Below are 24,342 nucleotides of genomic sequence, written 5' to 3'. Positions count from 1 at the left end.
GGCACTTAAACACATGGCTACTGTCAGCTAATCTATCAACAGCGATTCCCTGAAGGATACTGGTTAGGGAGGCAACGTACAACAGAGAGCCTCTCTGACTGTCTCTGATCTTAACCCATTCTCCTCACTATTCCTCAAAATGGCTAACCTAAATAATTAATAACCCACCCCTGCTTCCCCAGAAAAGTAAAATAACAAACCTGCTCTATAAACCAAGTCAGCAAAAAAAAAATCCCTGGATAAGTAAAATAGGGCATCTCTGTCTTTGCCCTTTTCCACCCCGCCTATGAACAGAAGACAACTACAGTACAAGTGAAAAGAAAGAAATACATATAGTCACAGTTTTACACAGAATTTCTTTATTTGTTATGATGGTTTGTCTTGTGTGTGTTTCCTAACAATGCTGGAATGAGAACATCAGGGAAATTATGGAAATGTTGGGTAGAGCTCTGACTCTCTATTTCAATAAATCAGCACATCTGGCCTACAAAATTCAATCTTTGGTACTGGTGAGCTGTGAAATTAAGCTTCAGATGATTAGAATCTGAATGTAGCACAAAAGATGCTGGATCCCTATTTAAAACCAGAAGTACACGTAACGTATCTGACCAAATGGTTCTTTAACATCCATTTTACTCACTATGTGGAGCTTGCACGGTGTAGTAGCAGCAGCATTAATGTGCGTGGTGACAGTAGCCAGGCTATTTATAGGATACATCTGTCTGTCAGTGCTGGTGTGTTATAGACAAGGTGGTACTTCAATAGTAGAATACACATTTGTAAAAAGCTTCTTTAGTAGCAAAAGGAACATACTATGCACAGCAAAACAAGGGACCCTAAAATTCCTACTCTGCGACTGTGCATGTAGAGACATGAGGGACTTGTCTTACAGGTGGCGATGGAGAAGTTTAGGGATCATGGGTCATACTGTACTAATGAGTCCATACTCTTACTATCAAGCAATATCCAACAAATGCCAGAGGTGTCTTCTTCGACACCCTCTAAAGATTTTAAGCCGGATGATGTTATGATTGGTCCTACAGGAGGCAGTTTAAGGCCACAGTGCTTGTCACCTATTGGGCTGCACTTACATAGCTTTTCAAGTCTTATGCCACACTACTGCCACATTGACCCATTCACTCTCACATACACACACATTAATACAGCGTTTTTTCTATTCAAACAGCGCTATCTATATCCACACACAGATGATACATCGGAGGCGACCTGGGGTTCCAGCCCAAGCACAATTCGACGTGCGGTCTGGGGGAGTCGGGGATCGAACCACCGACCTTCCGGTTCGTGGACCTTCCCGCTCTACCTCCTCAGCCGCCTCTATTAAAGACAACAACTTCCTTGTTCACAGAGGAGTAAACAAGACATGTAAAGTTACCATCCCACTAACAGGGAGTGACTGGTCTAAAAAGGATTTACTGCTCACTGTGTACACCTTTCTCATGCGATAAACTTATGAATTGTTATCCAGGTTAATTAAATTCCTGAGCGAGGGGCGGGCGTTAGAGAGGACCCCCCCCCCAAATAGAGACTTGTTCATTGTAGCTCCATAGACAGGACAGAAGGGAGGGAGGAGTAGTGGTAGGGAGAGCGAGCGAGACCACCGGGCGCTCGATCCTGCGCTGAGAGCCATCGATGAGGAAGTGCAATTGAACCTGCGGTGTGGAGGGAGGAAAGCTGCTCATCTCTGTGGTCCCTGGAGAGAGAGCGCCCCCCCATCCAAACGCGCAGACCGGTGAAAAGAACGTACTGGGAAAATGACCGGAATGTGAAGGGAATGAAGTCAGTAATCATGTGCCTTATTGGCACCGCATCGGTGCCACCACAGCGGTAGGGTTTGTGGAGAGAGGGAAAGAGGAGGAGGAGGAGGAGGAGGAGGAGTAGACGACAGCCAGGCAGACAGGTGCGACTCCACAGCCTGTTTCATTTTCTCTCGGTCCCAGCAAGTAACAGAGCCATGGATACCCGCAAGGAAAACAAGGTAAGGAAACAACCCATGAAACCCAAATCGGCAACGCGGAAAGACAAGAAATACAAAACCGGGAGGTTTATCAGGAGGAAATCGTTGCGATCTTTCGGGAATTTCATGGGAAGGATCCTTAAAACTTTGGGCACTTTGGCGCACTTTGGCGACGCGGAACCGCCGGACGCAGAGGACGACGACGGCGGCTTCGGGCAAAGCGCTTCGGGGGGTTTCAAAGACGACGGCTCGCAGATCGCCAGGGAGGGAACCGCGAAGAAGAGCTCCGCGGCGTCCTGCTCTCACGGCTCGGTGAAAGAGAGGCTGTCGTGGTGCTACGGCGACAAGACCCCCGGGGTGCTGGGACTGAAGAACCACGGCAACACCTGTTTCATGAACGCCGTGGTTCAGTGCCTCAGCAACACGGACCTGCTAGCCGAGTACCTCGGGCTGGAGCAGTACAAATCGGAGACGTGCCACGGGAGGGTGAACGGGGAGGTGAGAGGAGAGGCGCCGCAGACCGCCAGGGGAGAGGTGACCGAGCAGCTGGCGTCGCTGGTCCGAGCGCTGTGGACGCTGGAGTACACGCCGCAGCTGTCTGTGGAGTTCAAGGTGAGGACAGAGAGAGCGAGGGATGTTTATTTACTGGGTTGTCGCTGTCGTCGTCGTTGTTTTTTGTAGTTGTATGTGTTAATATCTACAGATTTACCGCAGTGGAGAGAGCTGTTTTGAGCAAGCTGAAGTTTCTGCTACACCATTGAGGGGGCGTGACATGATTGATAGTGTTTATGTAGTTGTAGTTTCTCCAACAAGTTTCCAATTATTTCCTCTTGGGAATATTAGCCAGTGTTGCAGTTAAATACACGTGTTTCTATAGTCAGTCTAAGTCCCAATTACTTTAATGGCTATAAATAAGAATTAAATGTTTACCTACTAATATTCAGGTAGTTGGATACAGGTAAGGCTGGATGTATATGCCCATCTGGACAAAGTAGGCCTGGGCCCCAGGCACCCAGGGGGCCTGAAACACCCAACTTAACTGTGTGTCAACTGGTTTTTGATTATCTGATTAACTGCACATTTGTCACTAAAACCACAATCCCAGGGTCGTAAGGCATTTTCAATCAAATGAGCCCAAATTACATAGTTGACGCACAGCAACCTGCAACCAGGTTGTATTCACAGCCCAGGAGAACCGGCAGGTTTCTGGGTTGCTAGCTGAACTGGTTATTTGCCTCAGCACACAGTCATTATTGGCTTTAGTGCGACATGTATGTCCTGTACCCTGCCACTACTCAGCAGCACGCCTACCATGCCGGCAGGTATAGGAGGATCTTCCGGGATTTGTAAGCAGCATTAACAACTATTACAGTCTTTATTGGCAAAACAAATATTTGAATAAACACGTCACGTGTGCACTTCATTGAATGCGGTTCAGAGGGCAGCTGTCTACCTGTGTGTCCCCTTTCCGTGGATAAAGGCACTCAGGTCGTGTTTGAGTATTTTAGTAGAGGACACAACCAATATTCATGTGAGGAAGTAATAAGAAAAACACCTCACCACTATGCCTCATGGCTTCAACATTTTAATATTGTTTGTTGAAGCAGTGGTAGTTCTATGTCTGCATGCCATGTGGTTACTAATTACATGCAGGTTGCGATTTCTCCATTTTACTCACCTGCCCCGACAGTGCAGCACTTGAGGTGGTTTGCCTGCATTCCCCGGCTGTTATGTGGACAGAGGAGGGGTCAAACATTCCTGTGTAGAGACTACATCACAGGTGCATCGTTACCTGTCAAATAATGTGTTAAATCAACAAGTGGTCACACACTGAGACACGGGAGTGTTCTTGCTGCTGTAGTCGCTCATGGCTGTTGTGAGTCAGGGCAGCAGGGCCCCCGGCCTTCCCTCTGGGCTTATTGGATGACAGTCAACCAGCAGACTTACTCAGTGGTAAACTGCTACTGTTGCATCAACACCCCGGGGGAAGTTGTAGAGGAGGCTTTGTGCGACGTGCGCACGAAAACACACACAATCACGCAGGCTCACGCTTGGGAAGACAGAGCGGGATGTCATTTATGATAGAGAAGTGTGATATTCTCGACAGTGACTGTGGATAGGGCTCTGTTCCTCGCCTACAACCACAAGTTTGTAATAAATTAATAACGCGTATGAGAGCAAGTGCAGTGCATTCCAAAGCTGTAGGGAAAGGTAGTGATTAATACAGAAGAGGGGCTTTACGTTTTTTTTAATCTAAGAAGAGGAGTCATGGTGTTATGGATCATTAATGCGGAGAACCTGCACGCATGTAAGATTTAAAGAACAGATTTCAAACTCTTGTCACGTGCAGCTTCAGTTAGGGAGTTTCTGCTTACTTTAAAAAAATAATAAAAAAGATTGTGATAGGTAAAACATGATATCACACAAGGTCTTCGAAGGTTTTCGGGTGTGGAGTTAATACTTAACTTAATACTCTTTATTTACCTCTGTTGAATTGGCTCTTGCTTACAGTTTGCACACGATGATTGATTGATTGACTGAGGCATCGTGAGTTGAAGGGGCTAGTTTTTCATACAGTGCCAAATATATGAAAAAAATACACAGAATCTCCTGATGGGCCATCATACGGATTTAATTTAAACTGTAAGCGTGGGGATAAAAAATGGTGGTTGATATCAGTCACTGTGATGGCCACCTGCTGGAAGGAAATACCCTTGAACTTGATGTCCGAATGGGCTGCCCTGTGTTTAAACAGAGCTATTCAATCTTTCCTCTATTTTGCTTTAATATCTCTCATCATAGCTGGATGCAATAAAAAAAATAAAGAAAGCACGTCCTTCACTCACCTTTTTTCGTCTCGCCCCATTGCATCAACACAGTGATTTGTGTCTGTCTGCTCATCCCAGGGTGAAGCAGGAGAGAGGATGTTTACTATAGCAAGTGCATTCAGCCTGGAAAAGGAGGATGCCCCCCTGCTGAGATGCCTCAGATGGTGTGCACTCAGAGGAAGAGAAAAAGAGAAAGAGGGAGGGAGAGACATTGCTGGAAAACAAAACATATCGCCCCTCCGGTGACCCTCACAAGACCCTCCCCCCAGTAGAATTCCTGGTGTCTCACCTGAAGGTACCAGAATGAACTCAGGCTTTTTGCAAAGACACAACAGGAATTTAAGTCGGCATTTAAATAGTGGATGCATCTTCCCTAAAAGTTTGACTTGGAGTTTTACATTGTTTGCCTTTGACAAATCAAAGTGCAGTATGTGTGTCATACTCTGCGGTGAATAAACATTCAAAACAAAGAATATGTGCTCCCAAATGCAGCTGTTCGTACAAATGGCAGTGATCAGCCCAATGGAGGTGCTGCATTTAAAGGTCAAAATATCCAACTTTACCATAACTGCCTCACTTCACATTTGATGTTGATGAAATCTAGAGGGATTAAGTGTCCTTTTATTGGTTGGCCTACAAGTTGTCTACATCAGTTTGACTTGATGACAGAGCGAGCACTTTTCCTTTTACTGCCTTATACTCTTGACCTAAAGGATTTAACAACACAGTAACTACTTTTAGAAGTTGTAGCGAGGAGCCCGGATTCATCTTTTTACGCTTGACAGGATGCAGCTCTGTGAGGCCAGAGGAGCTCAGCTGGAGAGATGAAGCCTGGTGTTTTACGCAGTCCTGTTTGTTCTGGGAGTGCAGGAAGTGTGTGACAGTGAGGCAGGGGCAGTGAGACTGATAGTTTGTTTGTCTTTTCTCGTCTCTGCTCTCCTTCAGTGACCAGTCTCATTCTCACTCTCGCTGCTGAAAATGTACACATTGTTTGTAGACAGACACACGCGCACATAGCAGTCGGGATATGTACCACCTGGACTCTCAGTATGAGGCTAGAAGATCTATTGTGCACCCTTAAGCACACAATAGATGTAATAATCAGTGTATATTATATTTGGCCGCAGACATGCAGTAGGATCTGTGTCTCAGCCGCTGAAGTGAATGTGAAGTAATAATCCTTAAAAACGCCTCATCTCACACTTCTGAAACACTAGCTAGACCACTCACGAGTACTGTAACAGAGCCACCATATGCTGTTTGGAAGCAGCATGCATTCCCTCGACTCAGTGAGCCACACTCCATTATACCTACACTGCTGTGACAAAAAGCAATAAAGAGACACAATGAGAAGTGCGTCTGTGCTGTATCTGTGTAAGAACTACAATATGAGACCATTTTCCACCAGGTTTAGTATCCCTCCCATGATTTATGTACCAAACCTGAATGACACTGTGTAGGAAGCCGTGGGAATAAATCAATCTTTACTGCTCTGGGGTGTGAGACTGCAATCACCGAATCATGGACGAGAGTCTGGCATGACTTTCCTACTTTATCTCACCGAGGGGAAGCATATTGAAATGGCATATATGTTCCTACAGCTCTTGATAGTGTGACAGATACAGCTTCCTACACTCTCAGTTGTGTACACAGTAGCGTATTTACAAATCTAAGCTGTGAATCCTCAATTTCTTAGTTTCAGTAGAGCCCAGGGAGCCTTCTATGGGCTGTAAACCATTCAGAGGCGATTATTTCCATCATCTCCCATCCCTTCTTATTTCTTACTGATCGCCTATAAATCCTGCGCTAGGGACATCTGTGGACATGCAGGCTTTGTTCGGCGTTGACGTGCGGGCACCTTTTATTGAAGGATTTCCAAGCTTCTCATAATCCTAGAGAGAAGATAGGTCTGATTCCGACATGTACCGTTTAGATTTGTCATCAAAAATACCTGCCTGTTGTCTGCTGTTGTCTGCAGGTGAATCCAGTGTGGCCTAGCAAATCACAGGAAAGACTAGGTTGAATTAGTTTAGGCTTGGAAAGATTGTAGAAGGAGGAGGCAGGGGAGGACAGGCGCTACACTGTGTGTGTGTGTGTGTGTGTGTGTGTGTGTGTGTGTGTGTGTGTGTGCGTGTGTGTGTGTGAGAGAGAGAGAGAGAAAAAGGGATAGATGAAACACAGCATGAGGGGAGAAAGAGTGGTATAAGTAGAGGCTGTAAGTGATGACTGCCCTGCGTCTGGTCTGTTCTGACAGCAGAGGTGAGCTGGCAACACCAGGCCACTGAAAAATGAAACAGAAAATGGAGCAGCCAGTAATGACAGATTTTTTTCCAGCCTCATTCCAGCCACACCTGTGATGGGAATGAATGGTGTGTGTGGAAGAGTGCGTGCAACTCCTCTTAAGGTTATTCCCTGCCATAATTTGTCACTATCCCTCTGTCTATAACTGAGGAATCCATCCAGGCCTGTTTGGCAGGCTGGACCACGATGAGGTGTGGTGGTGTAGATGGGTTTTTTAGGGAGAGAGAGGAGGGTCATTTGCTTGATGTATGTTTATAGTAAATTCCTGGCCTGCCAGCACTCTGTTCCGTCATTGTTTACAGAGTAGGAGGATGGATGTGGGGAGGATGGCACAGGGGGTGGGGGGTCATATAGGACACTAAGACAGACATCTGGGTATGGAAGCAGGGGAGTGCAGCCCTGCCTCCGCTGACCGCTGGGAGGTCATGACCCCTGCTGTGGAGACTGCGCAGGTTTATGTCTGTCTTTTGTCATTCTGTTATCTTTATCTTTAATGCTTTCTTCCTCTTTGATGCTTTCTTTGTTTGTGGAAAAGCTGTGAGTCCTTGATTCTTTTGTTTCGCTCCCTTTGCTAAGTCAGAAAATCTGCCCCCTGAATCAGACCCTGAACTCCTGTGCTCAATTGTGCCCGGGTTTGCTCGGGGCTAGACTTCTGATTGGGTCCAAAAAACCATCTAAGACCTTGATGGAGTGGAGCTCCAGTTTAATAATATAGGTGGGAGCTAGGTATCAACAGTAAATATTAAATTCAAAAACTGAATCATCTAGTGAACAATTAGGTCAACTACTGTATATCTGTGAAGATTCTGTAAAGATGCCCGCTATTCTTCTGAAATCATCTGAAATCTGCTCATTTGAAATAAAGTAGAACAGAAATAAAGTAAATAGCCTTCACAGCCGTGTTTCACATTCTCCTATTTGATGATGAATAAAGTCAATAAATGAAACAAAGGTTGCTTCAAGCCTGAGAGAATTAGGGGAAATTCTGCCTCAACCCACCACATCGGGTCTGGGCTAGGAATCAGACCTTCGGTCTACACTGATCAATAGCTCTTACAAAAAGTTCTGTGCTACCTCAAGTTGACCCTCCTGCCTGCTTTTATCCTCTCCTTGACTAGCCCTGAAGTGTTTGCTCAACAAACACTTTAGATCCAGCCAGAGCTGTGCCCAGGTCAGCTTCGAACATTGCTAGTGTTTGCAGAGGAACTCAACATTTCAACGCATTTCCTATTCTCTTCTTTGTATCTCCAGCCCTCCTCAGTCTGAAGAATTTTCTTTTATTCATTTCTCCCTTTACAAGAAACCAATTAAAAAAAGACTTGATGCTTGGGAATACAACTTTGCCAAATCTTTTTAAGTGACTTCGAGGCTGTGTGGTACATTTCACCAGAGACGCTCTGAGAGACAGAACTGTAAACAGAAATCAAAGAGATGAGCAAAACTGCCATTCTCGGCTGCGACGGTGACACACATACACATAGTCAAACAGAGAGAAAAGTGATGGGGAGACAACAGCCGAGGTGAGACCAGGGCAGAAGTCACCCCCTCCTCTTAGTGAAGTTAGAAGCTCTTGATGTCATCAGGTTTCTGTGCCCAGACTCAGCCAGGTTCTGGTAACCTTGGAAATTCTCCTTCTCTTATTTAGATGGTAGCTTTGAAAAACTGTACTGCCTCTGTTTTCTCACTTTTCACTTCTGGGCCAACCACAACTGCGCCGTCTTTCCGACAAGGAGAAGGAAAAACACTCGCAGGTCTGTTGAAACTCCGCCAGCATCCCTCCCTTACCCCACTGCTCCCTCTCTCCATCTGTCCCTCATCCCTCCATCCCCTGTCAGTGCTTCCTCATAGTGATGAAGCTCATTAGCGGGCTGTCTCCATCGGGTGGAGTGGGGAGGGGGTATATGTGTGTGTGTGTGTGTGTGTGTGTGTGTGTGTGTGTGTGTGTGTGTGTGTGTGTGTGTGTGTTGCAGGGGGGGGGGTCACCACCTTGTTTATATTTAGATACTGGGATACTGCAGGTATGATGTGGTGATTTTTAATGAGGTGTGGAGCAGAGCCTGGATCCTGTCAGTCTCACACACAGAGGGAGAGGGATGAAGAGAAGTAGAAGTAGCCACCTAGAGTAGTGTTCATTCTGTCATTAGTTTTTTCTGTCTTTTTCTCTGTCTGACTTATAAACACAACACTTCCCTCATAGTTGAATTAGACAGACTTCCTTTTCTCTAATAACACCTGTCAGGTTTAAGGATATCTTTTATATGAGTCAAGAATGTGTTTAGAGAACAATTTCTTAAGATATTTTTGGGCACCACAAATGGCCCTTACTGATACTGAGTACTGATGTGTCTAATTTTGTTTATTGATGCTGTTGTGTAAATAAAAAAAATAGCAGTCTGGGTGCATTATGGATGAAGTAATTCACTTTTTCCCAATGCTAAGTAAGAGCAACAGTTTGAACTGTCAGTTTTCTTGATATAAGTGGAGTAATGTGTCTTATTCTGATATGTTTATGCCCTGTATATTATTGAAACAAGTGAAACTACAAAGTCTTGAATCTGAATTTAATATAAATGGCTTGACAGGGCTTGACAGTTTGTTTTAGAACTGACAACGTGCAGCCAGTCATCAGTGATCAGATCTGATCAGATCAGATCTGCCAATTTGATTCGGCAAATTTGGCAGAAGAGTTGCAATATCATTTAAGATTGGTGCGATTGTGGTTCTCTGCAATTATATGATTAATTTTAGTCATGGTACTGTGCTGTAAATAAACCACAGATGTTTTGTTTCTCTCTTACTCTTTCTCTGAATAGACACGTGCACACGCACAGAGGCAAACACAACATATTTGAAAACAAGTGGAAACAAGTGGAAACAATTGGTTTAGCTTCACTAATTTGGAGAAATAAAACAGAAAAAAATAGGCCTGAAACTGTATGCATACAAGTATGCATATACCAGATAAATGAATGCATTGAGAGGGTATAATACAACAGACTGACTTCAAGATCTGTGTAGGCTCTTTTTGATCTAAAGTTCTTGTAAGACCGAAGATATTACGTGATATCTGCGAATAGAGCTGTGACGATTAGTCAATGGACAGAAAGATAACTGTTTTAATACTCAAATAATTGTTTTGGTCATTTTCCAAGAAAACAAAATGAAAATATTATTATTATTTTTCATTTTTCACTTTTTTCTATTTTATAGACCAAATGATAATTCGCTTAACCAAGGAATTAATTATTAGTCGCAGCCCTATCTGAGAATACAGTGAACATTGTTGGAATGTCTTTTGGGGATAGTCTGATTTGCTGCATGCACCTGGTGTCCACTTTGCACCCGTTCTCTGCTCAGACTTGACACTTTTCAGATATCATTAAAAGCTCTTTTTTTTTTTTTTCCAGAGTACAGTGTCCAGAGAGAATTATGAAGGATTTTTAGTACATGATCTTATCATAGCCAAATCATGTCTAACGGATGTTATTAAATGAGTCTGCATTAAGTGATGATGTGAGAGAAATGTCCCTGCTTTTTTCCATCTCTCTCCTGAATGCTCCAAGTCAAACTAACTCTAACTTACAAATGACAGATTCCCGTGCTCAACTTGATCATGACCTCATTTTGTCAGGAAGGATGTCAATACGTAATGACTTTTGAAATCACCCAAAGTGACAGATTAATTATGATGTCTCTCCTCTCTCCAGAGCATAGTGGCCAAATACGGCTCTCAGTTTCGGGGAAACTCTCAGCACGATGCCCTCGAGTTCCTCCTCTGGCTTTTGGACAGAGTTCATGAAGATGCCAGTCCAAGCCCCAACAACAACAGCAGCAGCAGCAGCAGCAGCAAGACCAAAGCGAGTGCCAAGGTGAGTCCACATCGCTGGTGTTTATTGCCTTGACCGGCTTAAATGCTAAATGTGATCAGTGATTAAGCTCAATAATTGCTTATATTGTAGGTACTGCGTACCATTTTGTAATGAAACCTGACTTGATCTTTGGGTGTAAGAGTGGTCGCCTCTTGAGTCTCGTCACGTGTTTCCTTTCCTCTCTCTCTCTATCTCACGCCCACACAGGAACACACGCAAAGCTTCCATGGATCTGTATAGTTGACCTCAATGCTAACAACAAATTTGTGCAAAGGTTTGTTTTTTTTCCTAGGCTAATTTTCTTAACAACTTCCCAAACTTTAAGTAATGTACTCACCGGAATGACAATGTATAGTAATTATAGTTTTTAACTAACCAAGATCATTTTTTTTACATTATGTTCAATTGAGGAGCCATTAACAGCATAATAACCTACTTCAAAAGTTCGAAGTACCGCCATAGCTCATTCTGTTTTCGAGTGTTTTTCATCTTAATTTTGGCAGATGGAAATATATTGATCTTTGCCTGCTAACAACAGCCAGCTCTCTACGTAAGTTGGCTGTCACCAAGTGGGCTCAGTACGACAAAAGCAGAGATTTACACTTGTGGTTCCAAACAAGTTTCTGAGGTAACCTCCTTAAATGAACTTCTGAGAGATGTGTTCAGTTGTAGCCGATAAGAACTTGGAAAGAAACCTAGAAGAATTTATATTTTTTTAAAAAGTGGTTTTAATGGTGTTGTTAAGTTTGAATAAATACAATACAGTATTTATACAACGTTATTATAGAAATATTAGTGTTTTTACAATAGATAGGCTCTATAGAATTCAAAACTTGAGCCTTTAAATTGACCTCCAACACTCTCTGCAGATTACACTCACTGCTTGAATCTTGCCGGCCAGTCTTTTCTCCAAATTCCTTTTTGTCTTTTTCTTTACTGCACAAATGATTCAGAAATCTGCTGCTCCATGTCAGCCTCCATCTGGCACATTCAGGTTGCGCGAAACCCTGTCGAACTTCCCTTAATTTTTTTGCAAGAGAGCAGATGCCATTATTATCCAACTTTAGTTGAAGAATCGTGTTGTATGAAACACCAAGGCTATTGTGTAAGGAGAGCAGTGCATCAGTTTGAGATGTGGTTGTATGATCAGCTTGGAAATTAAGCTGATATCTGAAACTCAGTATGGCAGACCTCACCCGTGGTCTGCTCCGTGGCCAACCTTCTGTGAAATGATAGCAGGAGCACAACACTATTTGGCACTCCAGCTAAGTAACCCCGAATGTCCCAGACTGGAGCTCAAAGTGGAGCTGTTTCTGTGAAGAGTAAGCATTGCAGCAATCTGAGTGCTGCTGTGGTTCCTCCACCTGCAGTTTAACTGAAACCCAGTGGGTCTTGGGCTGAAATGAACCTGTGTGTGCTGTGACTCTTGCAATGAAGAGGCAGGAAGTCGTCCCCCCCCTCTCGCTCTCTGTCTTTGTCTCTGCCTCTGATGTGGGACTTTGACCTTGCAACCTTTCACTTGGAAATTAGCCAGGACTGGATGTGATCCGGTGAGAGTGAATGAAGGGCAGACACATCACGAAGGAGTGGATGAAAATATGGCTTTGGTGGATAAATGTACTGGATAGGGCTGAAGTGCACAAAAAATACACATTAATACAACTACAGTACATTTACAGTGTTTGTGCACAACATAGTAGCACCAAAACATTTGTTTCTTTGTTGTGTGGGTGGTTAATTATTCAGATTCAAGCTGAAACTTAAAATGATATGCATCAGCAGTGGTGAGTGTGAGCAAGTTGTAAATTAAAACACTAAATTTTCTCTTGTTTCTCTATTTACTGTAGTCTCTGACTCCATACACAAAACAGCACTGCAGGTTGATGGATATTTCTACTGTTCTACTGTACTGTTTATTTTAAAATGATTCCTGGCATGTACATAACTTTACCAGCTCTTGACAGATGATCCAAAAAAGGGATTTCAGTTCACGAGTCTAGAAAACAGATATTATATAAATGCACACTTATCCATTTTCTATTTTAATGAATTTCACAATGTCTCAAATTACATTTACCTCCATCAGTGACTATTGTCTAACTGTAGTGGGGAAGGAGTTCCCCAGTATTTACGCACATTTGTGTGTTTGTGCTCACATTACGATATTATATACTGAATACGAAGACTTGCTGTGATCAGTTCCCCGTGCGCCAAACATCGTGTTTAATTACATTTGCTAAGTATCATCCTGTCTCTCTTAGTCGGCCTGGAGTTTGGCAGCAGCGCTGCTGGTTCTTCCTCCACTCTGGGCCTCACTGGGCTGTCAGCTGATGACCTCCAGTCCTATTAGTAAATGTTATGAGCTGAATTGTCACTGCGCTGCCACCCAATGCCCTGCTCCCTCTCTCTGACAGCAGCACTAATAGAGGCAGCCTTTATGCCACATAAAGAGCTTAGGGCTGTGGCTCTCATTAGGCTGCCAGTGAATCATGGTATCATAAAGCCAGCTTTCCACCGCGGCTGCTATGAGGCAGAGAAGAAGAAAATCGAGGGCTTTTTCCCTATAGGAGGGAAAATGTCTGATTTTCTGAAATGGATTGCTCGTCCCCCCTTCCCGTAAATTGATTTCATTCATGTAGCACAGTGCGCTCATGCTTATACTGCTGATGTAACATGAAAATCTTGGAACTTCAGCTTCGGAGATTACATGCTCCTCTATGGGTTTAGAAAATCGGGTGATCCCATCTGCGTATGAAACGTTTTCAAAAACAGATAAAAAGCATAAACAAACATAAACTAATACGCACAGAACGCATTTACGCACACTTAAACTGCAGTCCCATGCAGTCACTCATACAATGGGCTGAAATCAGGTAACTTTCATTTCTTAGAGACAATCTGTAACTAGCTTTACCTTTTTTATCTACACCTCATACTCTGTGATGAGTGTTTTAGACATTAAGTTAATTAACAAATCCCTGACAGTGACGCCACTTTGTCGACACTCATCTCCCTGGTAGCCATGATGTATTTGTGGTAAACTCTTAAAATCATCCCAACAATGTATTATACCCCTTTCATACGGCAGATGTTCACGTGGTCTACTCAACACATGCTTGAACCCAGTCATATGAGGCAGCTGTCACTCTGGTTGCTGCTGTTAGCACAATCTCTAGTGAGGTTCCATACACTTCAATAATAAAAAAAAACATCGAATTACACTGAATAACACTAAATAATCACTAAATAAAAGTTAAGCGTAAGTCTAACCTCTTTACCCGTACACAAGCTCCGTCCCTTTTGCTTGTGTGCTCTTTGTATTTCTTTTTCTGTCTCCTCTCTCGTTCTGTTTTCCTGTTTCTTTCAAAGCCATACGTAGTTTGACCCGTGTCCGACCCAGGTGGTGAAACTGGCGAATGGGGTATTTGACAAGAACTCCAAATATTGCAATGTTTAGCATCAGGAACCTCTTGAAAATGAGGAAAGTCACAGACTCCTCACTCTCAGCTTTTTCTTTGATAAAAGCATCAAAAAGTGTCTTAATTAGTGCCTTGCAAAAGCCCTTTTGACCATGTTGATTCACTTAGAAAATTCTGTAAATGCTGAGATGAACAAGGAGAGAAAGAAGACTGTGGATCCTTCCACAGAACCTCTGCAAATCAGATGATAATTGAAGTCTTCTGGCAGGGGGGAAGGATAGACGTAAAGTAAGATGGAGTGGTGGCTGAATTGGGGAGTAGAGGGAGAGGGAGGCAGGAAAGTGACTTTGATTGCTTTGTCTGTCACTGGAACCTGGGAAACAGGCATCTAGGATGATACAGGTAATGCTGAGCTGACTGAAACTTGACAGCGTCAACAGTGTCTCTGTCTGTTTCATAGACATTTAGTGAATGGCACCTTGGTCTGCAGTTCACCCTCATACTTCTCCTCACCCACGTACGGGACTTGTTGTTTCTTCTGCAAAGCCCTCTATTTTGTATCGACTTAACTGAGTTATAATTTTATATATGAACTGTGGTGGAACAGACACAGATGAAACAGACTAAATCCAAATAAAATTTGACATTTTCTACATCTTTACCCTGTTGAGGACACAACTGTCAAACTGTTGTTTTATCATATCAATTTTTCCTATGCTCTTTTTTTTTTTTAACATCAGAAAATCTTTCTAAACGTATCACTTCAGTTTGTTCAGTGTATCAGTGGCTTGTTTGGTTAAGATAACTTTAACGACGGCATGTATATCAAATACTGAGCTGTATTTAAGACTGTTAACAACTTATGTATGAGAACAGCTCTTTGCATTGTAGTGACTAAATTTTTTTTCCTTTCAACCTGTGCATTAACTGCCTCTGTCACATTTTTTTGACAGCCCCCTGATGTTGTGACATTTTTGCAGGCTCATTTTTTTATTCCCATCATGATTTATTCTCTGGAGATGTGTTGAAATTCTCTGAGAACAAGTGTAATGAGCGGCTCGTAGAGCAAGTGCATATTCATGTATGTGTTTCACTATTTTTCTCTGCTGAAGGCTATACACTGATTGCCAGGAAAACAAAAACATATGTTGTTTACATATGCTGTTGTTTTTCTGGTGAAGACAGATGACCATCTTTACCACAGTGAGTCATATTAGGGTTGTGAATATATTCGGAACAACTGGGCAATTATTGGATGATGTGAGGTATATGTTTATGTATATATAACTACATATATAGCTTCCCAAAGATAAAACAAATCTAATATTCTACTCCCATACCTGTTTTTTCTGCTATCGTGAGATGGGTCTACAGACAGTTATACGTTACAAGACGTGGAAACGGTGGATATTTTACAAAGACAGACCAGGTAAACCCCCCCCTCCCAGTCAGCTACTGCCACAAATAGAATATAATTCTGTGGGAAAGACTGTATAGGTTAAAACATTAGAAGAAATGTAATGCAGTCAAGTACAATCCAACACTAACTACAGCCTCCAAGAATTATCATAGAGTTGAACTTCTCTGACGCAGTTTTTATTGCAAAACTGTTGTATTGGATTGTATTAGGTTGTATTTGTGTAAATAAACAAAGTGGTAAATAGTTTATAAGTGATGTCGTACATTATGCAATATCCTGTGCATACCTTTGCAAAGAAGTAGATTTGTTACAGTGTTCCATGCAGAAGGTACCAGTAGTGTTAAAAACCTTGTTTGTGCAGCACACCTGATCTACGAGCAGTGTGACCAATCCAGCCGCTCCACCCAAAGTAAAATTACGTAAAACAAGGCTGTGAACACACACGAAGGCAGCTCAGTAATGTTAATCCTCATTCCAATGGGACCTCACTGAACTCGCTTGGTTTATCTCTCGCTTCACTGGCACCACATCAGCAGCATTCCTTGCCGGCTAACAGAAGACCACATTGATGTCATGGCTTTGTGCACAATAACATCTCAAATAATCATTCTTTTCTCACTGCCAGTGATAGACGAGCAGCGTTACAATAGCTATTTAAATATATAATAAAAACAAGCAAGCGCTGAAAAGATCAGATTAGCGTCATCTCAATTGGCTCACATGCTGCCAAAATGGCAGCTTTTGTCTTCCAGCAAGTGTTAGAAAAGAGGGAAGAATAGCTTTAGCTACAAGTGAGAGAGACTTTTTCTTCACTTTATGGTTGCAGTGCAGGACGTAGCTGCCACTGCCTATGAGCCACCTGATATTAAAGATCACAATCATACTCCGAACTGGTGCATTATATTCTCCACTTAGGCCTCAGTAGTTCTCAAAATATGAGGAAGTTTGGCTAAACTATCCTGTTGTCTCTGTTGAGAAAAGGGGCTCAAGCCAACAAACTCACACTTTGTGGCATAAATTTCCCAGTGTTCACTGAATTGAGCACATGGAGCGCAGTTACATTTTTCCTCAGGTCCGCCATGAGTGGGATTTAGGGTGAGTGCATTTAAAAAGTCATCCATCTCACCCTGTGGACAGTAGTGAGTAGGAAGATTGCCAATGCAACACCAGTGCCAAAGCATTATGTATGCATTATTCCATTTTAAATAGTGGTTGGCCTTTCTGCCCCAGGAGGGTTGACTGTGGAGGGAGTGAGAAAAAAAAAAATCCTTGCCCTGAAGCCAAATGCATGGACTTTGAAATCAAGTCAGAGGATGTAGTTAAGCGAACTAGCCCTTATATCGACAGGGACAGAAATAGTTTGATAGTTTGATAGCTCTCCGTGCAATCTGGGCTCATGTTGTAGCAATCTTCAACCTCAGAGATAGACTCAAATCAAGGGACCACACAGGAGACCAGGCAAGAGTTCAAAAATCAGAGTCTTGACTTGAAAATCAGGGGTCATACATGCAAAGTTAGTCAGCGTAGCAAACAATACAGGCAAGGAGCAGGAAAAATGCAAGAAGTCAGAAACAAGCAAGAGGTCATACATGATGTACACTCAACTAGAAATAAGGACAGCTGGAAAGCTTGACTGACTGTGGGGTGAAAGGGGGAGAGACTGGACTAGATATGCACAGAGGACTAATTGGCTGATGAGACACAGGTGACACAGAAAACTGGCTAGAAACAAAACAAAGGCCGGAAGTAAAACAACCATGAACAACCATGAACACATAATATATGTGATTTCAAAATAAAACAGGAAATAACCACAAAGAGTCCAATCAGGACGTCACACATGTTCTCCAGGGGGGGTAGAGAGCAAACATCGATGAATGACATGAATCAGCTGACAGGCACCCTGCCTTGACCCCGCCTGTCAGCTGATTCAACAGGGAGCGGTTGATGGGTCCTTGATCTGGTGTCTCCCTCATCAGTGTCGGCCATCAGGGCATCAATGCTCTGATCACATCCCTCTCCTTGATTGTTGTCAAAAAAATTGTTTTATGTAAAAACTAAAGTTTAAAACAGTCTGTCAGTCAGTCTTTTTAACAAAAACTATGACAGAATTAAGAAAAGCTTGTTGAAAGGATGTCCTTTCATGAAGAGGTGTTATGGGACAACATAAAGCAAAGAGTTTCATAAAATCACTGTAAACATTCATGCAAGTAATTGCTGTTGCAGAATGACAGTAACACTCTGTTGGAGTTCTGTTTAAAATTTCAGGTTTAAGAAGTAATCAAGTAACTTATTTTTTCCCCAGAGAATATAGTTTGGTTGAGAGAGAGTCAAGAAGTTGTTGTTAATATTTTACACATAAATTAGTGTATTTATCAGATTAACAGCTTTAAACTCAGTCAGAATTTAGAATTGCACACAAACTTTACTTCACACATACAAGAGATTAAATTATTAGTAGTATTAGTATTTGACTGATTACCAACAGACCATGTAATGCTAGGATCAGACTACACAATATTTTTATCTTTCGAGACATAGGTTATGTGAGATTAGGTGATCATAGTGCGATACATTCTTGCAATGACCAATCAGTGAGTGTGTGTGTCGGTGTGCGGCATTCAAATACTGTGGTGTGGGGGGGTTACGTTGCGCCCAGCGGTGCGTGGTTTTTGGTATAAAGCGGCAGTCACACCACGAAATGACAGTCGCTTATTCAAGCGAAACAGGTGGGGCTGGAAGCTGGCAAACTAACTGTTGCTTCACGAGCTGTCCCAGCCCGGCTAGTGCTTGTCAGTCATAATAGCTCCCGCAGCTTCTGTCTGTTTTTTCTCTACCGTTTCTGTTTACTTTCCCCTGGCATTTTGTTCACACACCGTTTTGTTCAATAAACCATTGCTCTGTTGTGGAACAGTTTATACTTGGACAACGAATGTGAAATAAAAGTGAATGGCTGCAACCCAGATAATAAGCTGTGAAAACTTCCTCTATTTTGGACTCTCCGGCTCTCTGTTCCCTAAGAGGTCAGCACTGTCCAAACAGCTTGGTATTGCGCACCAAAGTTCATCAAAGTTGAACTCTACATGGAACATTCGTGCAGACTAATTTCTCCTCCTGAAGTGGATCTTCTGATTAGATTATTTTTAAATTCCGGTGTGACAAGGCCTTAATACTTGTGCATGTATGTGCTTTCCTGCTATAGGACAATGTCATGGATCACGTCACAGAAGTTGTCAAACTAGCTGAGCAAAATTTTACCTTGCTTTTTTTGGTGAGACATTGTGAGGCTTCCCAGATGGTGGATAGAAGCAGTTCTCGCCCCCGTTGCTCACTATTATTCCCGACCCCCCATGTCTGTTGGGTCGGGTCATTATCAGGCTGATCCTGGCATAGTCTTTTATACTAAGGTTATATAGCAATGTCTTTGCCTGGATCAGAGAACGACGGATGGAGGGGAAAAGTGGCCACCAGAGAACATTTCCTGCCCCCCTGGTGAAGTTGTTCTATTGTGAAGCTTTTAGTTGCCATTTGTTTGCCCTCACCCTTCACTGCTCAGCCCCCATTCTCTTGTCGTGCTCTCAATCTCTCACAGGTTACGTCAAAGCAGTGTAACCCCTGCCACAGCTACCGCCCCTCACTCGGCCAGCAGCCTGATTTTAACTGCGAGTGACATTTCTGAGATGCCATAAATTCCTCCTGACAGAGGGAGAGTGAGGGTTCTTGAAAGAGACATCCTGGGGTTTTCTTTTTTTTTTTTTTTGTGACAAGTCTTTCTTTTGTGATGTGGTTTTTTAAGATTTTTACTGCTGCAGAAATGGGAAAAAGTATTTGAAGTAGAAAAATAAATCATCAAGCATGCTGTTGCTTTGTTGGCTTCTGTTGAGTAGTTAAGGCCTTCGCAACACCAACTCTCTTTTCAGCACTTATTACATGACTTACAAACGTGAGTAAGCAATATGATGTCAGTGTTATGAGTGTTTGTTAGAGTTTTCTATATTTTATCAGTTTGAAACAGTCTGGACAGAGTGTACGGGGTAAGTTAATTCCCCTGTGTTATCCTACCCTCTAATAACATTTACACAGGATAGGGGGGAAAGAAACTTTGACGGAAACCTCCACTTTTTAAAAATATTTCTCAACATATATTTCTGCCTTCGCTTTCTTGCCATGGCTCCATTCATAATTCACTTTCCCTGTTCAAGTGTCTTTTTCAAGCTTCTTTCCTGACGTAATGTCTCAATGACTGACATTTACTTCCTGCAACTCTTTTAGACTTCTGTGGAGATATGATGTGGATTCTTTGGTGGGGTTTGTGCTGCTGTGTGTATTGCATTTTTCTTTGCCCTATGAATGAAATTGCTCTGACAGCTCTTTAGTATTCTTATTTTTCACTTCTGAAATGACACTAGACACTGCCTATACGGTGGTGCTCGTGGAAAAGCTCCTGCTCGCTTAGAAACTTGAGACACCCTTCCACTGTTTAACCTTGATTTATGTCACCACATTTCTCTCTGTCAATTTGTCTCATCTCTTTAGAAATTCAGTGAAGCAAATTAAAAGAAAAAGACAAAGGTAAAAGATATAAAGTGACAGAGATTAAGAAGGAGGGAAAGGAGGTTGGGCTGTCTTTCAGAATGCTAGCATACATCCAGTGACAAATGCTCACACAGCATACAGGGTGAAACGCAGCTCTGTTTTTCCTGTCTTTTCACTGTATCTCACTTGAGAAACATCTGTTACAACACAGTATGGCAACAAGGGGGAGTACTTATAAAGGAGATAAAACCAGAAAAGGTTCATATTTGGGCATCTGCGGTGTTCCAAATCGGTGTTTTCTGAAGCATCAGGGATCTTCAATTGTAACCTACCAATTTCAGCTAGTAGCCTTATACAACTAGACTGCAACATGAGTTCAGTTATCACAGGATATCTAGGTCAGAAAAACCTAGATCTCTTGTTGACAACTATTAAAACTTAAACTTTTTTTTCACTTGGGGACAGTGCAACAAGCTGTAATAACAACAGTGTCGTGTTGTCGCCTCATAAGGTTCATAGGCGAACGTGCTGGCAATTGCCAAACGACTGCCTATTTAGACATTCAGCACACATAGATCAACATTAGCATTAATTTGAAGTCTTGTTCCTGTCCATCAATATTTCACTCTCCATCTAGCTCTGGTTTGGTCTCCACCAACGCCTTGAAGGAAATATCTGGTCCCTTAGCTGCCAAATTCTCAACTGTGTTCACCCGATAGTTGCTAACTTTGTCTATGTGTCGTTTGGTACTGGACAGATAGTGGACAGTGCTTTTTTCTTTTTTTTTTTTTTGTGACAAGTCTTTCTTTTGTGATTTGGTTTTTTAAGATTGTTACTGTTGCAGAAATGGGGAAAAGTATTTGAAGTAGAAAAAGAAATCATCAAGCACGCTGTTGCTTTGTTGGCTTCTGTTGAGTAGTTAAGGCCTTCGCAACACCAACTCTCTTTTCAGCACTTATTACATGACTTACAAACGTGAGTAAGCAATATGATGTCAGTGTTATGAGTGTTTGTTAGAGTTTTCTATATTTTATCAGTTTGAAACAGTCTGGACAGAGTGTACGGGGTAAGTTAATTCCCCTGTGTTATCCTACCCTCTAATAACATTTACACAGGATAGGGGGGAAAGAAACTTTGACGGAAACCTCCACTTTTTAAAAATATTTCTCAACATATATTTCTGCCTTCGCTTTCTTGCCATGGCTCCATTCATAATTCACTTTCCCTGTTCAAGTGTCTTTTTCAAGCTTCTTTCCTGACGTAATGTCTCAATGACTGACATTTACTTCCTGCAACTCTTTTAGACTTCTGTGGAGATATGATGTGGATTCTTTGGTGGGGTTTGTGCTGCTGTGTGTATTGCATTTTTCTTTGCCCTATGAATGAAATTGCTCTGACAGCTCTTTAGTATTCTTATTTTTCACTTCTGAAATGACACTAGACACTGCCTATACGGTGGTGCTCGTGGAAAAGCTCCTGCTCGCTTAGAAACTTGAGACACCCTTCCACTGTTTAACCTTGATTTATGTCACCACATTTCTCTCTGTCAATTTGTCTCATCTCTTTAGAAATTCAGTGAAGCAAATTAAAAGAAAAAGACAAAGGTAAAAGATATAAAGTGACAGAGATTAAGAAGGAGGGAAAGGAGGTTGGGCTGTCTTTCAGAATGCTAGCATACATCCAGTGACAAATGCTCACACAGCATACAGGGTGAAACGCAGCTCTGTTTTTCCTGTCTTTTCACTGTATCTCACTTGAGAAACATCTGTTACAACACAGTATGGCAACAAGGGGGAGTACTTATAAAGGAGATAAAACCAGAAAAGGTTCATATTTGGGCATCTGCGGTGTTCCAAATCGGTGTTTTCTGAAGCATCAGGGATCTTCAATTGTAACCTACCAATTTCTGCTAGTAGCCTTATACAACTAGACTGCAACATGAGTTCAGTTATCACAGGATATCTAGGTCAGAAAAACCTAGATCTCTTGTTGACAACTATTAAAACTTAAACTTTTTTTTCACTTGGGGACAGTGCAACAAGCTGTAATAACAACAGTGTCGTGTTGTCGCCTCATAAGGTTCATAGGTGAACGTGCTGGCAATTGCCAAACGACTGCCTATTTAGACATTCAGCACACATAGATCAACATTAGCATTAATTTGAAGTCTTGTTCCTGTCCATCAATATTTCACTCTCCATCTAGCTCTGGTTTGGTCTCCACCAACGCCTTGAAGGAAATATCTGGTCCCTTAGCTGCCAAATTCTCAACTGTGTTCACCCGATAGTTGCTAACTTTGTCTATGTGTCGTTTGGTACTGGACAGATAGTGGACAGTGCTTTTTTTTTTTTTTTTTTTCTGAAAACAGCTCCCTGCTGCGACTGGAAACCAGGGTGATCTTAAACTGATTTTGGTGCACAGGTTTGGAGAAGATCTTCCATAGTTTTAAACAGATTGAAAATTGGAAGTGTAGGCCAGTAACAGTGGAGTCGGGGGAGGAGTATCGATCATTTATTGTATTGCCCTCTTAAAATGACGTCTATCTTAAATTGATTAATCCATAGTCTTCCCAAGCTACATAAAATGACACAAAAATGGTCAGATATTGTTGCCAGACTATCATGACAGAGAAGTTGTTATATATAAAACGGGTAACTTATCAGGTTCAGGATCATCTCAAAATATTACAAACCTGGCTTTATAGCAACTTTAATTATATTGAAACCGCAACAAAACTGAGAAAACACATCTTTAGTATGAACATTGTTGACCACATCAACAACATTCATGCCAGTGACTGTTAAAAATCTGGATAGACCCCCCAGAAGAAATGACAGAACTCATGCATGACCTCTCTGTGCAGGGAACTAAGTAACAAAGAGGCAAGTAGAAAACAGTAGAAAACAGAGTAGCCAGAGTTTGTGAGTCAAGGGATCTGAAGTAGGTACCCCCCACCCAGTCGTGGAGCAGCCCAGCAGATGAGTGCTGTGACTGAAATGCCATGCTGCGGGATGTTATGAAAAATTAAATATGTCCTCTCAGGGGGCAAAACAGTCACACAGAGGGAGGGACAGACACAGAGGTTATCCATAAGTGGCAGCAATATTAGCCTAGCAATTGATTCATGCTCAGGAGAAGGCAGCGAGTGCATCCTACTGACCACCTCCTGTCCTCTGCACTTCCTTCATGGCCTACTGGTGTCCATTCTATGTGTGTGTGTGTGTGTGTGTGTGTGTTTGTGTGTGGTCATGTGTGACAGCAGGTGGAAGAATTTTCAGGATGAGCTTTTAAAACCCTCTCTTGCATGTTTGACAAGAGCAGACAATTTCCCTTGCCTGCTCTCTCTTTCTTGCTCTTTTCTTTAACTTGTATTTTTCCATCTTAGCTTCCCATCTTACCAAGCACTGATCCTCTTCAAGGTCAGGAATGTGTGTTTTTTTTGTTATGTTTATTAGTATTTCTAGCTCACCTGCCACTATATACACAAATAATCACACACACACAAACACATGCAGGCACTTGACCAAAATACAGTAATTCAAGGTGGGCATCACAGACACCTCCGACAACCTTGCAGGTGGACATTTACTGCAAAAGGCTTTTAATGGATCCTACTACATGAATGTAATATTCATGACATTTCTTAGGAAACATTTAATTAAATACATTAATATTTCAAAGGATGTCCTTCTTTAAATAGTTCAAGAACATCTGAAAGATAAACTTCTGCCTATACGAAAAAAGACAGAGGTACTGAGAGAAAATAAAGAGTGGAGAGGCGTTGGTAGAGATGTTCCTCTGATGAAGATCAGGGTGAATTGAGGACTATGGGAAGTTAATGGAAATTAGATTTGTACTATAAATGCTGCAGAAATGAGCTCTTACATTCTGGGCATAAAATACGAGCCTTTTCTGAAAGAGCTCTGCACTAATGTTGAATTTAATGACCTTCAAGTTGCATGATTTTATATCCTTTTTTATTAGGACTATATTT

The 24,342-nt window shown here is 42.2% G+C and overlaps 1 protein-coding gene across 2 annotated transcripts in view; it reads left to right on the top strand.

The window, feature by feature from the left end:
* Positions 1–1,580: 1,580 nt before the first annotated feature.
* The window catches only part of usp43a (ubiquitin specific peptidase 43a), a 111,730-nt gene continuing 88,968 nt past the window's right edge, over positions 1,581–24,342 (top strand). Inside the window, exons 1-2 of one of the 2 annotated variants that reach the window (XM_040146554.1) lie at positions 1,581–2,587; positions 10,812–10,973. In XM_040146554.1, coding sequence (XP_040002488.1) covers positions 1,973–2,587; positions 10,812–10,973 — 777 coding nt within the window. In that variant the 5' untranslated portion in view covers positions 1,581–1,972. The remainder of the gene's footprint in view (positions 2,588–10,811; positions 10,974–24,342) is intronic. The other variant, XM_040146555.1, reaches the window with a different exon arrangement.

The sequence above is a fragment of the Xiphias gladius genome, chromosome 15 (assembly GCF_016859285.1).
Source record: "Xiphias gladius isolate SHS-SW01 ecotype Sanya breed wild chromosome 15, ASM1685928v1, whole genome shotgun sequence".
Taxonomy (NCBI): Eukaryota; Metazoa; Chordata; class Actinopteri; order Istiophoriformes; family Xiphiidae; genus Xiphias; species Xiphias gladius.
Note: the sequence above shows the minus strand (reverse complement) of the source record. Positions and strands in the feature narration are given on the sequence as shown.